This window comes from Oncorhynchus masou, chromosome 9 (genome assembly GCF_036934945.1).
Source record: "Oncorhynchus masou masou isolate Uvic2021 chromosome 9, UVic_Omas_1.1, whole genome shotgun sequence".
NCBI classification, from domain to species: Eukaryota; Metazoa; Chordata; class Actinopteri; order Salmoniformes; family Salmonidae; genus Oncorhynchus; species Oncorhynchus masou.
Window position 1 is genome coordinate 56229957 of NC_088220.1, and position 24187 is coordinate 56254143.

The 24187-nt window shown below is 45.9% G+C and overlaps 1 protein-coding gene across 1 annotated transcript in view; it reads left to right on the forward strand.

The window, feature by feature from the left end:
• The window catches only part of LOC135546283 (delta and Notch-like epidermal growth factor-related receptor), a 69486-nt gene extending 46689 nt beyond the window's left edge, over positions 1-22797 (forward strand). Inside the window, exons 5-13 of the mRNA XM_064974588.1 lie at positions 2415-2563; positions 3313-3466; positions 4311-4424; positions 12917-13147; positions 19534-19656; positions 20145-20258; positions 20500-20631; positions 20742-20988; positions 21468-22797. Of these exons, the coding sequence (XP_064830660.1) occupies positions 2415-2563; positions 3313-3466; positions 4311-4424; positions 12917-13147; positions 19534-19656; positions 20145-20258; positions 20500-20631; positions 20742-20988; positions 21468-21579 (1376 nt within the window). The 3' untranslated portion in view covers positions 21580-22797. The remainder of the gene's footprint in view (positions 1-2414; positions 2564-3312; positions 3467-4310; positions 4425-12916; positions 13148-19533; positions 19657-20144; positions 20259-20499; positions 20632-20741; positions 20989-21467) is intronic.
• The last annotated feature ends 1390 nt before the right edge of the window (positions 22798-24187 follow it).

The following is a 24187-nucleotide window of genomic DNA, read 5'->3' on the forward strand; positions in this document are numbered from 1 at the left end:
TATTGGTATAAGGTACCTCAAAGTCAGAGCCATGAATAGGATAGAATGGTATTCCATCATGTTTTCAATTTGACCATTTACCTTCTCTGCTGTGTTCCGAGTTGTCTGGATCAGTCATTTGCATGAAATGTCAATCAAGAACACAATATCCATAAAATCCATAAACAGTCTGATAATGGCTCATTTGTATGGAGGTGGTGCACATAAACACTTGGCTCTGGAATTCAATGTTGTTATCTTTATGCATATTCTTTCTATTTTCAATGAGGAATGTTACAGTAACGTACGCCCTGAGGGTTCAGTAGATCCCAGCAGGTGTGGCGTCATAATTGGTGTCCTGCCCTTGAGTGAATTTTCTACTTGACCCCTGTGCGTGGCCTCCATAACAACACAGCTTTGTCAAGTCTCAGCTTGTCTGTCCACTGACCTTGTGCTGGCGGAAGACACTCTGCCTGAGGATCCTGCGGCTCTGTCTGAGGAGATGGTGTTTGTGGGGGGGAGAAGAGAGAGAGATAGAGGGAGAATGAGGGGGAGTGAGGGACGGGAGAGAGGAGAGGAAGGGGAGAGAGAATTAAAGAGAGAGAAAGAGTTGTTTTTCTGTCATCGTGTTTGGCGGTTTACCACTCTGGATAATAAATGAGTCACGTCCTTGAGAGCAAGACTGCTGTGGAGCTGTGTTTATGTCTGCTTGTGTGCATCCCACATAATCTGCCTCACATGCAAAAACATGCACTACACACGCACACGTGCACACACGTTCCCACTCGTGCACACACGTTCCCACTCGTGCACATACGTTCCCACTCGTGCACACACATTCCCACTCGTACACACACGTTCCCACTCGTAGATGCATGTACGTACATGAGACAGATGGTGTGAATGAATACTGATGGTGGCATACAGAGTGGACTGTAAAATATACACATACAGTGAGGGAACAAAGTATTTGATCCCCTGCTGATTTTGTACATTTGCCCACTGACAAAGAAATGATCCGTCTATAATTTTAATGGTAGGTTTATTTGAACAGTGAGAGACAGAATAACAACAACAAAATCCAGAAAAACGCATGTCAAAAATGTTATACATATTTGACCCCTCTGCAAAACATGACTTAGTACTTGGTGGCAAAACCCTTGTTGGCAATTACAGAGGTCAGATGTTTCTTGTAGTTGGCCACCAGGTTTGCACACATCTCAGGAGGGATTTTGTCCCACTCCTCTTTGCAGATTTTCTCCAAGTCATTAAGGTTTCGAGGCTGACGTTTGGCAACTTGAACCTTCAGCTTCCTCCACAGATTTTCTATGGGATTAAGGTCTGGAGACTGGCTAAGCCACTCCAGGACCTTAATGTGCTTCTTCTTGAGCCAGTCCTTTGTTGCCTTGGCCGTGTGTTTTGGGTCTTTGTCATGCTGGAATACCCATCCACGACCCATTTTCAATGCCCTGGCTGAGGGAAGGAGATTCTCACCCAAGATTTGACGGTACATGACCCCGTCCATCGTCCCTTTGATGCAGTGAAGTTGTCCTTTTTACAGTGTGCGTGTTTAATGCTACGTTTAGACAGGCAGCTCAATTCTGATTTCTTTCTTACTAATTGCTCTTTTGACCAATCAGTTCACCTCTGAAAAAGATCTGATGTGAAAAGATCTGATGTGATTGGTCAAAAGACCAATTAGTGAAAAAAATATCAGAATTGGGCTGCCTGTCTAAACGCAGCATGTGTGTGACTGCATGGGAGTGCTGCATCCAAGAAGAGCAATGACTGTGCATTTGTGAGCTTGTGTTGTGAGGAACAGACGTCACTGGGCTGATCTAACCAGAAAATGGTGAGGTGTTAGGGGACCAGCTTGTACAGACTCCTGATTGGCTGCAGGGCTTTTCTGTGGCAATGACTTATCCTGGCTGTGCTCACGCCTTATTGGCTCAGAGCAGGTTCATAACGATGGCTGTTAATCTTCACTTGGAGTCTATTTTAAAATGGATGCTTCTGTTTTGATTCATATTTGCTCACATGGCCTTTTCTTCAACATTTCTCTAATAGTTGGTCGCCGAGGAATCCATTTTTCTTTTGCAGTGGCAGCTAGAGGTGTCTTATCCAGGCAATGATCCATATGCAACCCCTCCTTGAACATTTGTCAAACGTAAGGTGTTCTGGTCAATGTTGCGCACAATGATGTTCATCTTCTGTTAGTTTAAACATAATCTTCTTTGCAAGGAACCATCACTTCTCTCTGCACCTAGCCTGTGTACCTAAGTCCTTCTCAACCCCTCACCCCTCAACCACCATTTTCTCTCTCGTTAAATAGGCAGTTTGTTCGATATTGCTCACATGTAGTCAGCCTTTTCATATTTATCAAGGTGAATCAGCTAGGAGCTTAGAATAACTGTTTTTTCTCTCTCCCATTGTAGGTGTGTTGCGCATGGGCGCCCCCAGTGGTTCGGAGGTGACCCTGCGTCTCAATCTGACAGTGAAGGCCAGCAGCTGTGTGGAGCCTGGCAGCCGCTTCAGCGACCCACAATGCTCTGGGAAGGGGAAGTGCATCACTCAGCCCTCTGTGGTAAGAAGTCAGGGATCAGATATGTGATGTCAGCTGCCCTTGAGTTGGTGAATCAGTCCCTTGTCTTTGGGCTTGATCCTGTGAACAATATTTCAAGGCTTAAAATGTCACTTTCAATATTTAGAAAACAGGTTTTCCCCTCAATATACTGGAAGGTAACTGCTGTAATTCAGCAGAATATTGTAAGATTGCGATACTATTGGCTTGATGATACACTATGCGGTAACATAGCAACAGGAGACTGAGAGGAGAAAAAGATAAGCAGGACAGAATAAAGACCATGCCTTATTGCCAGAAAGGTATTGTGGGATGGAGACAGAGTTCTTAAGTCCTGCATCTCTACTACTCCCTGGGGCCCCCCCTCTCGCTAGGTCCCTAGGGGCGTCACTGTTAGCACACTGATCACTGCTGCACAGAGGAGTAGAGAGAGGAAATGGAGAGAACCAAGGTGAAGAGTGAGAGAAAAGAAAAGAGAAGAGAGGAAGGGAGGGAGAAGAGAGAAGAGACGCGTGATAGACTGAGGTCCTGCTAACTCGTTCCCTCCCCCCTACAGGTGCATTGTTACAGGGTGATTTAGCGCACCACACTATGGGGAGCTGGGAGGAAAAGGGCATCGGTGGGGTGTACAGGACTAACAATAGAGAATCGCAGAGCCCCATGTAGCCCCAGTATCCAGAACCATCCCAGTGATGTATAAAGTGTTTTGAGTCAGTATGTGACAGTGACCCCGTGTCCCCTCTGACCTCTAGAGCACCTTCTTCTGTGAGTGTGAGGATGGTTACTCTGGGATATTCTGTGAGGAGCTTGATGCCTGCCGCCTCAGGCCCTGCCAGAACTACGCCATCTGTAGTGACCTGAGGCAGGGGGACGAGGGCCGTAACTTCACTTGTATCTGCCCTCCAGGTAACTACTGTGTGTTTGTGTGTGTGTGTGTGTGTGTCTGTACATGCGTATGAGCGTGCATCACAGGAGCCTGCTGAGGGGAGGACGGCTCATAATAATGGCCGGAACGGTGCAAATGGAATGGCATCAAACACTTGCAAATCAAAAGTGGTTGATGTATTTGACACCATTCCACCGATTCCGCTCCAGCCATTACGAGCCCGCTCTGCCAAACCTCATGTGGAATGCATGCCTGCGTATGTGTGAGTGTCTCCAAATGAAAGAGGGAATGCAGAGAAGAATGCAACCTTTCAACTTATCAACTAGATATGTTTGGGGCCCGGGCCAGTGAGTGCAGCTCTGATCTACTTGACAGGTGAATTACCTTGTTATAGAAGCAGAGGCTGTTGTTGATGGCCAGCCACATCTTATTAGAGAAGGGTGATTACAGGACTGTGGTGGTATGTCTGTCTGCCTGACAGACTGAGGGCAGTGGGTTCTCACAGGCTCATCCAGAGCAATATGAGGCCGCACTACATGATTGATGTTAATTGGCTTGATGGGTAGTAAGGCTGGAGGTAATTGGCTAGATGCAGGACTTGTTGACTTGTTCTTGGAAGAGTGAGGGTTCTGTTTTGAATTGACCTAATGAGTTAATGAAGATAGACAGTCATGGGGAAGTGTGAGACGTAGGGTGACGTAGGTGTGAAATGTGTGTGTGTGTGTGATGCATCCGTGCATGCTTGTTATAGTGGTAGTTGGATGGTTTGCATGTCAATGCGTTAGAGTTGCGTGTGTATATTTGGCTCCTGTGTGTGTTCAGGTTTAATGCTATGTGACACTGTGTTTCGTCTGTGTTCTACAGGGTTCCAGGGGGATCTTTGCCAGTTGCAGGTGGACCACTGCCTGTCTCAGCCTTGCAGGAACGGGGCTACCTGCTCCAGCAGCCTGGCAGGACCCAGGTGCTACTGCCCTGAGGGTAGGTACTTTATCAAAGGTCTGCCCTGAGGGTACCCCAGTACCAATAGCACAGCAATGCTCTGAGTGCAGAACAACTCTTGCCATAACATAACATGTACAGATCCACAGCAATACACAATAGCAAGGATGTGCTGCACAATACCACGTTGTTAATCCATTTTATTTTCAGATCCTCATTAGCTGGTTGTGTGTGTCTTGGATTGTCCTGGTTCTAGGATTGTGTCTGGTGTTCTTGTGTGCGTGCGTGGTGTGTATATGCGTCAGTGTGTGTGCGTGTGAGTCTGAATGTGTGTGTGAGGCTATCATGGTAGCGCTGCTGTTAGTTTCTGTGTCTGCTCTGTGTTTATCTGTGCCAGCCCGTTGCTTAATTTAAGCCTTCCTCCGCTAGTCTAATTAGACCTCCTGGCCCTAACGACCTGCTCTCAGCCCCACATGGGAAATCCACACTAGCCTGCTAAAACTAAATTCTGCCAAACACAGCACTCCTAAATAAGGGCATGCCAATCCACGCTTTTTATGTACACACACACACACGCACGCACGCACGCACGCACGCACGCACGCACGCACGCACGCACGCACACACACACACACACACACACACACACACACACACACACACACACACACACACACACACACACACACACACACACTCCCATGGAAAACCATCCTGGAACAATCCTCTTCGAACAGATCAACACAACAACAGAGGTAGAAATGTACAACCTGATCCAGAAAATATAGTACATTGCAGGTACAATTCCCTGCGGTCACTGAGTTCTGATTCACAGTCCTGCTAGCAACGCAACTCAGATTAAATTATTAATCTTACACTGTTGGACGAGCGCCAATGCCGACCAGAATATTTTATCCATCCACAGCAGTTTTTTTCCTTTGGTTGTTTTCACAGGGAGATCGTGGTTATGGTGCAATAATGGGGGCGGAAACTGCTTCAGCACTTTTTAATTAGTACGACAAGGAGTTGTGTGTGTGTGTGTGTGTGTGTGTGTGAGAGGGAGCGCCTCAAACTCTTTAGCAGGTTCGTTAGGTAATCCTGCCGTTTGAAGCCTTTCTACTGGATTTCAAGGCAATTAGCCAATCACATTCTCCAGTGACCATGTGACTGCAAGTCAACACAATCAGCCAGTGGAGGGTGGTGAGGAGGCACCTCTCACCTCTATCTCTGTTTATACACAACACACTGGGAGTGGGAGCAGACAGCTCCACACTGCAGACTCATGTCCACCTGATTCCCATCCAGTCGTGAGAGACTGAGGAGGAGAGACGTAAAGAATGTGTTAGGGTTCACGGTTGTTGTTGTTTTCTTGTTGCTGTTTTCTTGCAGGTGAATGTGAGGGCAAAGGTACAGTACCAGTCTAAAGTTTGGACACACCTACTCATTCAAGGGTTTTTCTTAATTTTTTATATTTTTTACATTCTAGAACAATAGTGAAGACATCAAAACTATGAAATAACACATATGGATTCATGTTGTAGCCAAAAAAGTGTTATAAAATATATTTGAATTTGTTTATTCTTCAAAGTAGCAATCCTTTGACTTGATGACAGCTTTGCACACTCTTGGCATTCTCTCAACCAGCTTCACCTGGATTTTTTTGAAGGAGTTCCCACATATGCTGAGCACATGTTGGCTGCTTTTCCTTCACTCTGCGGTCCAACTCCTCACAAACCATCTCAATTGGGTTGAGGTCAGGTGATTGTGGAGGCAAGATCATCTGATGTAGCACTCCATCACTCTCCTTTTAGTCAAATAGCTCTTACAAAGCCTGGAGGTGTGTTGGGCCATTGTCCTGTTGAAACACAAATGATATTCCCACTAAGTGCAAACCAAGTGTATCTTGAATTCTAAATAAATCACCAACAGTGTCACCAGCAAAGCACCCACACACCATCACACCTCCTCCTCCATGCTTCACTGTGGGAACTACACATGCTGAGATCATCCGTTCACCTACTCTGCGTTTCACAAAGACATGGCGGTTGGAACCAAAAATCTCAAATTTGGACTCATTAGACCAAAGGACAGACTTTCACTGGTCTAATGTCCATTGCTCGTGTTTCTTGACCCAAGCAAGTATCTTCTTCTTATTGCTGTCCTTTAGTAGTGGTTTCTTTGCAGCAATTTGACAATGAAGGCCTGATTCACACTGTATCCTCTAAACAGTTGATGTGTCTGTTACTTGAACTCTGTGAAACATTTATTTGGGATGCAATTTCTGAGGCTGGTAACTCTAATGAACTTATCCTCTGCAGCAGAAGTAACTCTGGGTCTTCCTTTCCTGTGGCAGTCCCTATGAGAGCCAGTTTCATCATAGTGCTTAATGGTTTTGCAACTGCACTTGGAGAAACTTTCAAAGTTCTTGAAATTCTCCAGATTTACTGACCTTCATGTCTTAAAGTAATGATGGACTGTCATTTGTTTTTGCTTATTTGAGCTGTTCTTGCCATGATATGGACTTGGTCTTTTACCTAATAGGGCTATCTTCTGTATACCACCCCTACCTTGTCACAACAACTGATTGGCTCAAACACATTAAGAAGGAAAGAAATTCCACAAATTCACTTTTAACAAGGCACACCTGTTAATTGAAATGCATTCCATGTGACTACCTCATGAAGCTGGTTGAGAGAATGCCAAGAGTGTGCAAAGCTGTCATCAAGGCAAATGGTGGCTACTTTGATGAATCTCAAATATAAAATATATTTTGATATATTTATAGCACTTTTTCTGTTACTACATGATTCCATATGTGTTATTTCATAGTTTTGATGTCTTCACTATTATTCTAAAACTGTTGAAACTGGTACTGTATATCATAGTTGTATTCTACAAAGCAGGATTATGGAGTTAGTGTCACGCCTGCTCCCGCTCCCCCTCTCTGGCACTCGAGGATGCCAGGATGCTCATCATTACGTACACCTGTCACCATCATTCCACGCATCAGAGCTACATTGGACTCACCTGGAATGCATCACTTTATTGATTGTCTCCTCTATATCTGTCTATTCCTCAGTTAGATCCCCATGTCAGCATTAATGTCGTTATGTTTCCCCTGTCCAGACGCTGTCCGTGTTTTGTTTCATATCTGTTATTTATTAAATATTCACTCCCTGTACTTGCTTTTCGTCTCCCAGCGTCTGTCCTCACAGAACACTGAACACCAATATTGGAAGCATCAGGGAGATTTTTGGTTTTTGGTTTGGTTGGAGGAACCGAGGATGCCTCAGCTGGCTCGTCAGGCTTCCATGCCTTAGCTGGCTCAGGTGTGCGTTGGATACTGTCAGCCAGCTCATCAGGCTCCCACGCCTCAGCAGGCTCATACGGCTCCCACGCCTCGGCCGGCTCGTCGGGCTCCCACGCCTCGGCCGGCTCGTCGGGCTCCCACGCCTCGGCCGGCTCGTCGGGCTCCCACGCCTCGGCCGGCTCGTCGGGCTCCCACGCCTCGGCCGGCTCTTCGGGCTCCCACGCCTCGGCCGGCTCGTCGGGCTCCCACGCCTCGGCCGGCTCGACGGGCTCCCACGCCTCGGCCGGCTCGCCGGGCTCCCACGCCTCGGCCGGCTCGCCGGGCTCCCACGCCTCGGCCGGCTCGCCGGGCTCCCACGCCTCGGCCGGCTCGCCGGGCTCCCACGCCTCAGCCGGCTCGTCTGGCTCACACTCCTCAGTGCTTCATTGGACTCACCTGGACTTCATTACTTTATTGATTGCCTCCTCTATATCTGTCTATTCCTCAGTTTGATCCCCTTGTCAGCATTAATGTCGTTATGTTTCCCCGGTCCAGATGCTGTCCGTGTTTTGTTTCATGTCTGTTATTTATTAAATATTCACTCCCTGTACTTGTTTCTCGTCTCCCAGCATATGTCCTCGCAGTTAGCTTTTTTTATATTCTGATATAACTTTTTATTATGGTCTAATTAATTTAACAAATGAATAGACATATCTGAGTTTAGCTTTTTTATTTAATTATAAAATCAATATTTTTTTCTGGTTGCTTATCAAAGTTAGCTGGCTAACTCGTTTCTCCTGCCTTGTAGCATACCCCTCAGTGCTAGGTACAGAGACGTTGTGTTGTATGGCATTTCCTTGTATAACACACAGCAGAAGCAGTGTCTTCCATGAGGAAAACACACTCTCTTGTACTGTTGGTTCTTTACCTTTTGACCTTTCCTTTCGGACTAGACTGTCTCTCTTCTTTATTTGGAGAAGAAGTGACAAGTATATATTTACTCTTGCTCCTCTCTTCGAACTATCACTGGAGACACATGAAGTGAAGAGCTTTCATAAGAATTTGGTTTCTTTAAAAAAAACCTCTCTGGGATATGTGGGACGTCCCACCTAGCCCAAAGCCAGGGAAAATGCAGAGCGCCAAATTCAAATTAATGACTATAAAAATCTAACTTTCATTAAATCACACTTGCAAGATAGCAAATTAAAGCTACACTTGTTGTGAATCCAGCCAACATGTCAGATTTCAAAAAGGCTTTTCGGCGAAAGAAAACAATGCTATTATCTGAGGATAGCACTATAGTAAACAAAGAGAGAAACCATATTTCAACCCTGCAGGCGCGACATAAAACGCAGAAATAAAAATATAATTCATGCCTTACCTTTGACGAGCTTCTTTTGTTGGCACTCCAATATGTCCCATAAACATCACAAATGGTCCTTTTGTTCAATTAATTCCGTCGATATATATCCAAAATGTCCATTTATTTGGCGCGTTTGATCCAGAAAAACACCGGTTCCAACTTGCTCAACGTGACTACAAAATATCTCAAAAGTTACCTGTAAACTTTGCCAAAACATTTCAAACTACTTTTGTAATACAACTTTAGGTATTTTTCAACGTAAATAATCAATAAAATTGAAGACGGGATGATCTGTGTTCAATACAGGAAGAAAACAAACTGAAGCATGCTTTCTGGTCACGCGCCTCTAACAGTACACTTCAAGTGACCCTCGTTCAAGATGGCCGTACTTCTTCATTACACAAAGGAATAACCTCAACCGATTTCTAAAGACTGTTGACATCCTGTGGAAGCGATAGGAACTGCAAGAAGGTCCCTTAGAAATCTGGATTCCCAATTGAAACCCATTGAAAAGAGAGTGACCTCAAAAAAATAAAAATCTTTATCCTCAAGGTTTCACCCGGTAAATAGGTTCTTTTATACTCACAGACATGATACAAACAGTTTTAGAAACGTCAGAGTGTTTCCTATCCAAATCTACTAATAATATGCATATCTTATATTCTGGGGATGAGTAGCAGGCAGTTGAATATGGGCATGCATTTCATCCGGACGTGAAAATACTGCACCCTGTCACCAAGAAGTTAAAGCATTCTCCCAATGTGCACAAGCACCCATGCACGCACGCATGCATGCACGCACACACACACACACACACGCACACACACACACACACACACACACACACACACACACACACACACACACACACACACACACACACACACACACACACACACACACACACACACACACACACACACACACACACAGAGAAACCTATTTCTGTCAGCTGTTCCCAGTGTTGTATAACTGCCTACCCACACACACATAAATCAGACCAAGTTTATTTAGCACAGATCCTCTCGGCGGAAGTTATCACGCTGTGCATAAAACAAAGTGATGGATGACAGCAGATGACAACAATAGCAGAGGAAATTACAGATTATGATCACCAAATGCCACTGCTGAATGCAAATAGCTGCGGTTTTTCCTGTCTATGAGCAGGTGAATAGCATTAGCACAGCAGTATCATAAACATGACACAAGTTCGGTTATTAGGTGTCATGTCCATTCATGACCCCTCATGTCAGATGACATACTGCCTACGAGCCCTTGTCAAAAGTAGTGCACTTAATAGGAAACCAATAAGATCTCCAAGTTTTACCAATTTGACTTCAGATTCAGACTTGAATCGACATTTCTCCAAATGTCAAATTTAGAAAACAAGGGTTGGGTTAAAACATTACATTTAGGCATTCATTACGAATCATTAAGTTACGGGTTAAAGTCTGATGTCCTCAGGACATGAACAGACGTCAAATTTCAAAGTCAATCTTGAGTGATTTTCCTGAAGGAATATGGGTACAATTTCAGACACAGCCAGAGCCTCTAGAGGTTGTTCCCAGCAGTCCTCCTAGCTCTGTGTCTGTCCTCTGAGGTCTCTCTCTCTCAGCTCTGGGACTGGCACTGTCTCCAGTGGGGAACAGGAGGGGTGGGGGTGCTATATTTAGACTCCTAACTCGCTCTACAGTATTGGCAAGTAGAAGCGGTACAGCAGCTCTGCAAAAGCTGTTTTCTTCTCATATCAGAGCTCCCCTGGGAATCTGGTTAAGTGTGGAGGCTTGGTAAAGTGCGTGTGGTGGTGATGGTGGGGGGTTCGGTGCATGTGGGGGTGCACGTGTGTGCGTGTGTGTCTTTACCATGCCTGCTGACCCCTACCCCCTGTGGCATAGTGAATTATGAGCTTGATCATTTGTCAGCATGAGTTGTCAGCATGATCCGAGAGAGAGAGAGACAAAGACAAAGATAGGGAGAGAGAATGACAGAGAGCAGAAAGAAAGAGGAAGAAGGAAAGAAAATGAGAGAGAGAGAGAGAGAGATGGGGTCCTGATGCTCAGACACCCAGCCAGTCTCCCTGACCCCACTGCCCAAGGCAAATACACACACACACAGCAGGGTGTCAGATTTTCCTCCCTCCTATCTTCTTCACATTCTCCTCTTTGGCACCTTGACCTCTCTCTTGTCTTTACCTCTCGTCATGTCTCCTTTTCTACAACATCTGAGATTATGTGCGGTTGTGTGTCTATGTGTGTGTGTGCACATGTATGTGTGTGTTACATGTCTCCACCCAACGCCACACTTCAGTATCCAATATTTGTCCGGGGGGGGGGGTTGGGATAGGGTTGAAACAGAAAAAAGCAAGAATGTGTGCCTAGCAATGGGAATTGAACCCACAATCCTCTTAGCTGTGGAGCAGAATAGTCAACATCATGAAATTTGGATGGAACCAAATCAAAGTATGACAACTGAATATTGCTTCTACATTGATCATTTTTTTCAAATTTGTAGCACTTCTATCCCCCAAATTATTATGGGTAATAAAAGGCTATTTGACATGGGATCTTTTTGTTCAGGACCTTTAAGCACTTCCTCTATCCCCACCCATAACTCCTAGCAAGCCGTGATCCTGCTCGATGGTAATAGGCACTCACGTTGCCCCTCGTGACTGGTATGGAAGGCATCTCCCGACATCTTGGAGACCTGGAAAAACATCTAATATTACAGCATATCTGGTGTGACCTGGCTGCTCCACTCCCACTAGCCTCCTACATCCTGTTGCTCTTATGAGAAATACTGATCAATTGGGTCACCCTCAATCAAACCTCCATTTTGTCACACCTTCTGCAATCACTGCCTCCATCTCTGCCAATCTCAAGGTGCCACCCTTGCCTCTTCCCTCCTCACCTCTCTCCACCTTGACCCTCTGTCCTCCCTCCTTCCTCAGGAGAATGGTTCCATCACAAGCTGTTTTTTTCGGGATCGTTGCCATGGTAGCGCAGAGAGAAGACTGTACTTTATTGTGATAGGATAGGATTGTGCGTGTGTGTGAGTGTGTGTGAGCATGTGCATGCCTCTGTGAGTGAGTTTGTGTCAGCCTATGGGTGTGTGTTGGCCTGTGTGTGTGCGTGTGTGTGCGGGTTACACGGTCAATATAACCTGGAAACATGTTGATTGCGTCAGTGTGTGTATTTCATCGGGCTAATGAAGAGAGGCTTTCAGGGTCTGCTGATTCATGTATTCAGATGCATGGAGGACTCTATATCACCCAGATTTATGGACATGTATTATTTCACTGTCAGTGCAGAGAGGGAGGAATAATCTACTGGAGTCAGTGGGTTCTGTGTGGGTCTTCTTTCTTTCTTTCTCATAAATTATGCATGTATGAACTACACATTGACACATCCAGCCCAAAGCAGGAGGTTTAAAAAAAATGTGCTGGAGCATGTCTTTAAGTATGGGCTTTCTGGCTTGGGTTAAATAACAGTGCCTGTTTGTTTGTATGTGTTTGTGTGTGGGCGGGCGTGGGATGGGGGACGGGCCATGGGTTTGTGTGTGTAGACAAAACAGACGCTATAGTCCACAGACCCACCTCAACACCCACAATGCGGTTCTTCACAACCCCAGAACCCCATAGCATTCCTGCCACCAGACCAGATGCTCCCCACCCCCTCTCTCGCTCTCTCTTGCTTGCTCTCTCTCTCTCTCTTCTTTCTCTCTCTCTCTCTCTCTCTCTCTCTCTCTGTCTTTCATTTTCCTTCCTTCATCCTCTCTTTTTGTGCTGTCTTTCTCTCGCCCTATCTTTGTCTTTGTCTTTCTCTTTGTCTCACTCTCTCTTTCTCTCTCCTCTCTCTCTTGTACTCCCTTCATCTTTCTCAGGGTATCAGGGCAGTATGTGTGAACAGAGGGTGGACCCATGTGCCTCCAGCCCCTGCCACAACAACGGGAGCTGCTTCCCCCAGGGTCCTGGCCTGGACTTTGGCTGCAGCTGTGCTGCCGGCTTCACCGGCCCAACCTGTGCCCAGCTGGTGGACTTCTGTGCCCTCAACCCCTGTGCCCATGGGATCTGCCGCAGTGTGGGCACCAGCTACAGATGTCTGTGTGTCCCAGGTGAGCCATTAAATAACAGTGCCTGTTTAAATGGGGGGTACTCTCTATGTGATCAACCTTCAATCATCCACACTATAGATAAGCTCTAAGACTATCTAACAGATTGATTCTCCCACAATAAATCAGATATCACAGTAAACCTGACACATATAATATACAGTGCATTCGGAAAGTATTCAGACCCCTTCACTTTTTTCACATTTTGTTTATGTTACAGCCTTATTCCACTAAAAAATATTTTCTATCAATCTACACACAATACCCCATAATGACAAAGCAAAAACTGTTTGTTTTTTTAACAGAAATCTTTAGCAGCCTCAAGTCTTCTTTGATATGACACTACAAGCTTGGCACACCTGTATTTGGTGAGTTTCTCCCATTATTCTCTGCAGATCCTCTCGAGCTCTGTCAGGTTGGATGGGGAGATTTTTCAGGTCTCTTCAGAGTTCAAGTCCGGGCTCTGGCTGGGCCACTCAAGGACATTCAGAGACTTGTTCCAAAGCCACTCATGCATTGTCTTGGCTATATGCTTCGGGTTGTTGTCCTGTTGGAAGGCAAACCTTCGCCCCAGTCTTGAGCACTCTGGAACAGGTTTTCATCAAGGATCTCTCTGTACTTTTCTTTGTTGATCTTTCTCTCGATCCTGACTAGTCTCCCTGTCCCTGCCACTGAAAAACATCCCCACAGCATGATGCTGCCACCACCATAATTCACTGTAGGGATGGTGCCAGGATTCCTCCAGGTGTGATTCTTGGCATTAAGGCCAAAGAGTTCAATCTTGGTTTCAAAAGACCAGAGAATCTTGTTTCTCATGGTCTGAGTGTCCTTTAGGTGTTTTTTGTTGCAAACTCCAAGCAGGCTGTCATGTGCCTTTTACTGAGGAGTGGCTTCGTCTGGCCACTCTACCATAAAGGCCTGATTGGTGGTGTGCTGCAGAGATGGTTGTCCTTCTGCAAGGTTCTCCCATCGCCACAAAGGAACTCTGGAGCTCTGTTAGAGTGACCATCGGGTTCCTGGTCACCTCCCAGACCAAGGCCCTTCTCCCCCGATTCTTCAGTTTGGCTTGGCGACCAGTTATAGGAAGAGTGTTGGTGGTTCCAAACTTCTTCTATTTAAGAATGATGAAGGCCAAGTTGTTCTTGTGGACCTTCAATTCTGCAGAAATGTTTTGGTACCCTTCCCCAGATCTGTGCCTCGACACAATCCCTTCTCGGAGCTCTACGGACAATTCCTTCAACCTCATGGCTTGGTTTTTGCTCGGACATGCACTGTCAACTGTGTGACCTTATACAGACAGATGTGTGCCTTTCCAAATCATGTCCAATTTTTGAATTTACTACAGATGGACTCCAATCAAGTTATAGAAACATCTCAAGAATGATCAATGGAAACAGGATGCACCTGAGCTCAATTTCGAGTCTCATAGCAAAGGGTCTGAATACTTAAGTAAGTAAAGTATTTCAGATTTTTATTTTTAATACATTTGCTAAAAAAAGATTTTTTTATTTTTTTCATTATGGGGTATTGTGTGTATGGGGTATAGCATAGGTAGGGTTCCACTCGATGTTCAGGGGAGGCGGGGGGGGTGTCTCGGGAGACGACATCTGCCAGGGGACCAGGAACCACTGGCCTGGTGAGGGAGACATGAAAGGATGGTGTGATCCGGTAGTTGGTGGGGAGTTCTTGACAATAAGTTACCTCATAGACCCTCCGGAGGACCTTGATGGGCCCCACAAACCAGAGACTAAGCTTCCGGCAGGGCACGCGGAGCGGGAGATTCCTAGTGGAGAGCCAGAGGGCGATCACCAGGATGGAACCTCCACCTCACTGCAGTGGTGGTCCGTCTGATCCTACTGATGGCAGAACCACTCGTCCTCTACAGGGGCCTCGGTCTGGCTCGGAGTCCATGAAGCCAGGGCCGGATGGTATCCCAGGACACACTGGAAGTGAATCAGCCCGGTGGAGGAGTGCCGAGGCGTACTCCTCCCAGGGAAGGAACCGGAACTACTTCCCCTGTCAGTCCTGGCAGTAACTCATTAGGAACCTCCCCAGCTCCTGGTTGATCCTCTCCACCCGCCCATTGGACTGAGGCCGGTACGCGGATGTCAGGCTGACCGTGCCCCCAGCTTCTCCATAAAGGCTTTCCATACCCGCAACGTGAATTGGGGACCACGGTTGGAAATGATGTCCTCCGGAAGACCGTAGTGCCGAAAGACCTGCTGGAATAGTGTCTCCGCGACCTGGAGAGTGCTAAGCAGACCAGAGAGAGGCATAAAACGTAAGGATTTAGAGAATCTGTCAACAACCATAATAAGTGGTAAAATCATCAGAAAGGTGGAAAGGTGGAGATCAGTTCCGAAGTCTACGGACAGAGAGAGGTAGGTAGACCAGAGAGACGAATAAAATGGCAGGATTTAGAGAATCTGTCAACAACAACCATAATAGTGGTAAAACCTTCAGAAACCCTCCCTAACCCGGACGACTCTAGGCCAATTGTGCGTTGCCCCACGGACCTCCCGGTCACGGCCGGTTACGACAGAGCCTGGGCGCGAACCCAGGGTCTCTGGTGGCACAGCTGGCACTGAAGTACAGCGCCCTTAACCACTGTGCCACCCGGGAGGCCCCAGGCAGTGATTCTTATCCTCGACCAGGATATGGTGGGGTTATGACGTTGGAGTCATGGGAGGCCGAGGATGACTTTGTGTACTGGTGGGGGGATGATGAGGACAGCTTTCCTGGCACATGGGTCCCACGGTGAGGGTGAGTGGTGCTGTGATGTGCTTAATTGTGTCTCAATGGTCACGTATCCAGGGCTTGTACCGGAAAAGGAGAGGAGAGCAGGTACAAAGTTATGGTCCGGGAGGAGGCAAGGGCCTGGTTGATGAAGTTCCCTGCGGCACCAGAGTCCACTAGAGCTGTAGAGACAACACTTGAGGGACAGCCAGCCAGTGAAATGGGAACCAGAAAGGGTTTGGCGGAAAATTATGATGATGGAATACTCATGCCTACCCTGGGAGAGGGAAGATCACGGGGCCGCCCCTCTGCTCTAGTGGACCCCGGGTTCGGATGCACCGGACAACACTGAAGCTGGTGCCCATCCTGGCCTGCCAAATGGACAGAGCCCCCGGTGTCTCCGGCGACGCCGCTCTGCCACGGAGAGGTTTATGGCCCCTACCTCCATGGGTTCAGGCTCTGCCTCAGGACAGCCAAAGGAGGGAGGTGAGTGCGAGGTGGGCACCGGCGCTGCCAAAGATTGCCACCCTGACAAACCAACTCCGTCTGGACCTCTTCATGCAGTCCTCTCCAGAAAAGAGTGTGGAGCACCGGCTCATTCCATCCGCTGGAGGCTGCCACAGTCCGAAAGGTGAAGGTGTACTCCGCAGCGATCTGGGCACCCTGCTGGAGTTGGAGAAGTCACGCACCTCCCTCTCTGCCCTCTGGAGGATGGTTGAAGACCGCCCTGAACAGAGCCATGAACCTCTCATCGGAACCCAGCTCCTCCTATCCTCTCTCCCAGATGGCTGTAGCCCACTCCAACGCCCACCCTGTCAGCAGGGAAATGACCGTGGCAACCTTGGATCTCTCGGTCGTGGTTGCTCCCATCTGATAGGCGAAATAGAGGGAGCACTGGAGTAGGAAGCCACAGCATTTCGACGGAGTACCGTCAATACTTCTCCAGGAAGGACAGTAGGGCATCACTGACCTGGGAGGACTGAGCTCAGTAGGCTGGGGGACTGGCTCACTGTAACCACCCGTGGTAGGAGGCCTTCTGATAGGGGTATTGAGAGCCTCACTGGGTGTGTCGAGGCGGTAGATAACGCGTAGGTCCTCCTCCATGGCCATACCCAGTTGCGTCAGCTGGTTTGTGGTGTTGGTGGAGTAGATGACCCTGTTCCTTGACCGTCTGGAGGATGGTTTTATCCTCTGCTGCTTCCATGTTGCGAGGTCGTATTCTGTAACTAAATACGCCGGGAGTCAGGAAGCAGGTGCAGAAGGTGAGTTTAATAGTGAAACAATGCTGATGAACAGAATATGAGAAGCGTACAGAATGTGAGAGAAAACAATACTATCTAGTGACTGCTGTCTACTGAGGGCTAAATAAATGGGGAGTAATCAAGGAGATAATGATGACCAGGTGTGAGTAATGATTGTTGCCAGGGCCGGTGGTTGGTAGACCAGCGACATCGAGGGCTGGAGAGAAGGAGCGGGAGTAGGCGTGACAAATCCATTTTAGAACAAGGCTGTAAAGTAGCAAAATGTGTAAAAAGTGAAGGGGTCTGAATACTTTCCGAATGCACTGTGCAACATCATAAATTAGCATTGTTACTACTCATCATTCCACAACCCATTCCCCACCCCAGTGATATCATTGATTACGACACACACTGGGTAACGCATGACTGATGTGTCATTACAGGCTCATTGATCATGCCACTGGTTTTTATGTCTCCATGCTCAGATTAATGGTGTGGAATGATGACAAATCATTATCCCTTATTCAGCCTTGTAACCAGACCTGGGTTCAAATTGTATTTGAAATAATTTAAATTACTTTAGCTGGGCTTGATTGAGCTTGCTTGGTACAAGGGAACCAATAGGATAGTTGCAAAATTGCAAACCCTGCCCATTTTGCAGGCTAAAACAAATGGTAGTAATATTGGAAAGATTTAAAAACAGTATTTGAACCCTGGTCTGGGTGTGACTGCAGGACCCTATCAGTAGAACCATCAACACAGTCTGTCCTAGAGCTCCCTTTTATATATCTTTCCGTCTTTCAGTTTTCATTTTGATTTAATTTGCAATCTTAGGTTGAGCAATCTTAGTGAGATACACTCTAAAGTAGTAATGGCCGGTTTTTAATTTTTCACCTTTTTAAATCACTTCACTTAAAATCGTTCTTTTGGGGATCACACTGTCCACTCTATTGTCCTCCTGACAGCATATTCACACATAATAGAATATCTCTTTTCACCTTTCACTCTAACATATTCTCTGTTATTCTCCATTGCTCATCATCTCTTTCTCTCTTTGGCTTTCCGTCCCGCTCTCTTTGTCTCTCTTTCCTCACCTCATTTCCCTCTCCCCCTCCTCTGTCATCTGGTTGCCATGGCGATATATTTTTATTAGGATCTCTTTTTATTAGGTGAAACAGTTGCGTTCCACTTCCTTCCAGACCATTGTCTGTCTGCAACCGTTGTCTGACTACACAAGTTGGGCAGATGATGTCGTCCAATCACACATTTCCATTCTTACAGCCACCATCTAATGGGAATGATGTGATTGGTGATTTGCAATCAGCATTCCAGACGCTTAACTCTTCACACCCAGACTCCACACACACATAGACATGCGTATGTTCATGCACACACACACATGCAAGAAGGCACACACACAAGCAACCAAAACACAGACACACACAAACACAGACAGACAGACACACATCAGACTCGCTTATGGAAATAATTGACATTTTCTCCTGTTCATCAATATGCCAGCTGGTGTCTGTGTCCTCTACAAGGAGAGGAGGCTGTGAAGGAGCTCATATATACTCTAGTAGTGGATCCCAGGCTCCCTGTATCCATATCAGACAGAGGAGAGTCAGACTAGCCAGAGGAAATCGGTCTGGGAGTCTGGGAAAGGCACTTGACATTTCATTGGCTTTTTATGAGAACCTCTGAGAATTATCAAGGCTTACTTTGTATGTAAATGTTTCCTCTCATGGTAAACGACAAACACATGCACACACAAGCAGACAGCCAGACACACACACACAGCCCGACACACACTCACACACGCATTACACATACAGACATGTCTATACTCAGTACGGTAGCTTCTGCTTGTAAGCTCTAAAGAAAGAACACAATGTCCTATGTCAACTCTGAGATTCTGTCAATCACTGTGTTCTGACCTTGGGCTCATACTGCTTCTCTTTTATGGGGAAAAACAACAAGACCCACTGTTCTCAGTCCCAGTGCAAACCTGTCACCCAGTGGCAACTGGAGTGTACTGCCTTTAATAGACCACCAACAGTCATGGCTGAATCATGCCTGTATGGATGTAACCATAGAATTACATATAGAGTTGATTTAATAGGATGTCTGTGGATGTAACATCCACAAGGTTTTGCCATAGTCATGTAGGGAAACAAATGCATTGACTCGTTCCGTCTAAGTGATCATCTCTATATAGAAATAAAGGCACATTGAACCACATTTAACTCACCCTATAAAAACACATCTTAAAAAATATGATGTGCTGAGGAGTGTTTCACCGTGATATTCTTGGTAGTGATATCTAAACTTAATCATTACTTGCATCGTCATCTAATATTATGATCAAAGACAGTGTGTGCGTGTGCGTGTGTGTGTCTCCCTCTCTCCCAGGGTACCATGGTCTGTACTGTGAGGAGGAATACAACGAGTGTTTGTCAGCCCCCTGCCAGAACTACGCTACCTGCAGAGACCTCATCAACGCTTACGAATGTGTCTGCACTCCCCAGTATGAAGGTAGGGGTGTGTGTGTATGTGTGACTGACAACTCAACGGGAACAGTTTTAAGTATGTTATCCTGGGGTGGGCTTGTGTGATGATGCTGATACTGCAATATGTATGCTAATTCAATGAGTTTCTACAACCTGTATTACAAATGTATTCATATAAGGAATTGTATGTTGTCTACAGTATGTGTTTTTGTAGCGAGATAGAGTGCTGAGTTGGTGTAAACTATTATATGTAGAGCAAACCTGGATTCAAATACTATTTGTAATCATGGCAGATACTTATGCTGTGCTTGATTGAGCTTGTCTGTTGCAATGGAACCAATAGAAATGTCCCAAATGTACAAACACAGCCCCATTGGCACTGCAGACAGGCTAAAGCTAACGCTTAAAGTGTTTGAAATATTTTGAATGGTAGGTCTATAGAGAGTGAACCCAGGTCTATAGAGAGTACTATGAGTGCGTCATGATGGGTCATAGGTGTGTGTACCTGTGCAGGCAGACACTGTGAGATCTACAGGGATCCTTGTCTGAAGGCTCACTGTCAGAACGGAGGACGCTGTGATAGTGTGGGCCTGAACGCCACCTGTGTCTGCCCAACTGGTTACCTGGGTGAGGATTTCAACTCTGCACTGTATGTGTGTGTGCGTGCGTGCATGTGTGCGCGCGCGAGTGTGTGTATGTGTGTGTATACACATCTGTCACCCAGTCTATCATAATGGGCCTTGGTGACACAGGTGGGAGTAGGCTGTTCTGACTAGGGAGCAAACCCCCTCTGATCACTTTGAAAATATACCTGTACCTGCTGTTCCAGTTAAACATAACCCTCCCCCCACGCTATCGGTTCTCTCAGGGGAGGACTGTGAGGTTGATGTCAACGAGTGTGAGAGCAACCCCTGTCATCACGGTGGAACCTGCATCGACCAATCAAATGCCTACACCTGCCACTGCCCCCCAGGCTGGATAGGGGCCAGCTGTGAGATACGTAAGTACATTACCCAGAATCCCCTGTTTGAATGAGTTAATTATGATATATGATTACATGTATATGCCTTTCTTAGGTTATTCATAACAATCTGTCTGTCTCTCTCTCAGACTTGCAGTGGAAGACGGCCCACCCTGAGGACACCCTGACCAACATGCCACGTCACTCCCTCTACATCATCATCGGTGCCCTGTGCGTGGCCTTCGTCCTCATGCTCATCATCCTCATCGTGGGCATCTGCCGCATCAGTCGCATCGAGTACCAGGGCTCATCTCGCCATGCCTACCAGGAGTTCTACAACTGCCGCAGCATCGACAGCGAGTTCAGCAACGCCATCGCCTCCATCCGCCACGCCAGGTGAGACGGCACAATGTTCGCTCACTCTAAGAATACAAGTGCCCCAACATTGTTAACATTTAATGTATTCATTTGATTCAGCCATTACAAACACCTCCTGTTATAGATTTACTGTTCACCTGGAGATAAAGGCCCATTCAAGTTTCAAGTTTTTAATGTCAGTGAGATGCCATTCTTGCAAACTCTAAACCCAACAATACAATAATCAATAACAATGTAATACTAGAAAAAACACGAGATAAAGGCCCGTTCCGGTAGATTTGTGGGGAAATGTGTAATACCTCTCTTACAACGCCATATTCCTATTACTCTGTTTGTAACATGCAACATCTCCTTTCTAACATTACACTCCCCTGCCACCTGTATGTCATTCTCAACCTAGCAACTCTACACTTGAAACATTAGGAATTTCCTTGCGTGTAGCTAGCTGTCCTACCTGAAGTGATGTTCCATGTATGTGTTTTCGTCCCCTCTCTCAGATTTGGGAAGAAGTCCCGGCCAGCCATGTACGACGCCGCACCCATTACCTACGAGGACTACAGCCCTGATGACAAGCCCCTGGTCACTTTGATCAAAACAAAAGATTTGTAGAAAACACAGAGGCAGCACACCCACCCACACACACACAGTATCACACATCACCTGTTCACACACACAACTAACTGGACATGTTCGGATGTGCACCAATACACACAAATTCAGTCAATGCAAAATGCAAACCATTTAGTATTTCTTTAAATAAACATTGAAAAAATAAATGTGGACGAAACAATAGTCCTGCGGGAAGAAAAATACAAATCAATTTTACAGTTGGAATATCCATAAAGCTACCTTGCATTATGCTACTTCTCTCCAGTAGAATGTGACTACATTACCCAGGATGCCATTGGGGTCCTAAAGGGGGCGGTTCCTGACATCCCCCACCAACCCATGAGCTCAGTTTAAAGTGTAGATTCAGCAGAGGCTGCCGATAGGAGTTCTTACAGGTGTGGTAGAAATAGGTGCACTTGTCATAGTGCAGTACGATATATATATATATATATATATATATATATCTTTCTATATAAAAAATCTGCAGTAGGTTGCCTTACTTGATGCATGGGTAGATTTGATGGTTTCTGCATAATTTTGAAACCCTCCGTACATTGTGATTGATTTACTGTATCTTTACCAGGTTTGTGCCAAAATCGTCTCCTTCTTCAGGCAACAACGTGTGGTAGAAGTAGAACAGACGTAAAAACCACTATGGGGGAAGCTTTAAAACAGTGTTTTAAAAAAACAAACATTGGTTGTCATGTTTTTGTTATTTACAAGTTCTGTACAAGTAAAGAAGGAGAAATAATTGTATTCACAGTGTTGTATGGTTTCCCTATATGAGGACAGTGTTTTTCGCAGGAGTGGTCGGAGTAGCCAATGGGCGGGTCTTGTGTGGATGACTGACAGGTGGGGAGGGCGGGTCTTGTGTGGATGATTGACAGGCGGGGGTCAGCTGGTGAGTCTGCTCCAGTAACATGTGCTTCTGTGTCCCAGGTATAGGTGTCTCTCTCTGTCTGTGTGCGGTTGTGTTGTTCCACTCAGGGTCAACCCCTGGGTGCATTGGTTTTGGGGCGCCGGATGGGAGGCACATTTTAGACCATTCCATTGGTTCTTTAGCGTAATCTCTGCCCACCCAGAGCACCAAGTGAGCTCTCCACTCGACTGATGTTTAGCCAACTAGGATCATTGTCCTTTTTTTAAAAGAGAAGAAGCACATGATTATTATCTATGTTCAATGATGTAACAATAAAGGTTGAAGTGAACACAAACCCAGCTGGTGTCTCGTGTGAGTTCCGTGGTGTTTGTTCTTATCATGACACCAGAGGTCTATTTGTGTCTAGGAAAACATTTGACTCACAGGGTTCTGTTGACTCAATGGAAATGTACTATGACAAGACTTGGTCACTGTAATACACGTATTTAAACATGCATTTAATATGTAAAACCTCAGCTCACTGACGCACTCATCCCGTCACGCCGGCTCGAGCATTGGGCAGCAACAAAGGATCGCCACTTCCTGCGGTCTTTGGCCATCTTCTCCGCGGTGCTCCAGCTCTACTGGTGTCTACTGTTCATTGTTCTCCATGTTGTCTTGGGCCTCCCTTTCTTATGTGTGTCTTCTGGAGTCCAATGGACAGCTAACCTTGGAATGGAATTTGCATATCTTCTTAGAACATGGCCAATCCAGCTCCAGCAGCATCTCTTGAGTTTTGTGACCAAAATCTTAGCAATTAGATCTGCCCTTGAACTGGGAAAATAATACTGAAGTCGCAAAGATGATTTATCACGACATGACAACTGGATTTGGATAACCTCCAAAGCACAAGACTAAGTACTCTTTTTGGACAAAGCACAAGACTAAGTACTCTTTTTGGACAAAGCACAAGACTAAATACTCTTTTTGGACAAAGCACAAGACTAAATACTCTTTTTGGACAAAGCACAAGACTAAGTACTCTTTTTGGACAAAGTACAAGACTAAGTACTCTTTTTGGACAAAGTACAAGACTAAGTACTCTTTTTGGACAAAGCACAAGACTAAATACTATTTTTGGACAAAGCACAAGGCTAAGTACTCTTTTTGGACAAAGCACAAGACTAAGTACTCTTTTTGGACAAAGCACAAGACTAAGTACTCTTTTTGGACAAAGTACAAGACTAAGTACTCTTTTTGGACAAAGTACAAGACTAAGTACTCTTTTTGGACAAAGCACAAGACTAAATACTCTTTTTGGACAAAGCACAAGACTAAGTACTCTTTTTGGACAAAGCACAAGGCTAAGTACTCTTTTTGGACAAAGCACAAGGCTAAATACTCTTTTTGGACAAAGCACAAGACTAAGTACTCTTTTTGGACAAAGCACAAGACTAAATACTCTTTTTGGACAAAGCACAAGACTAAATACTCTTTTTGGACAAAGCACAAGACTAAGTACTCTTTTTGGACAAAGCACAAGACTAAATACTCTTTTTGGACAAAGCACAAGACTAAGTACTCTTTTTGGACAAAGCACAAGGCTAAGTACTCTTTTTGGACAAAGCACAAGGCTAAGTACTCTTTTTGGACAAAGCACAAGGCTAAGTACTCTTTTTGGACAAAGCACAAGGCTAAGTACTCTTTTTGGACAAAGCACAAGACTAAGTACTCTTTTTAGACAAAGCA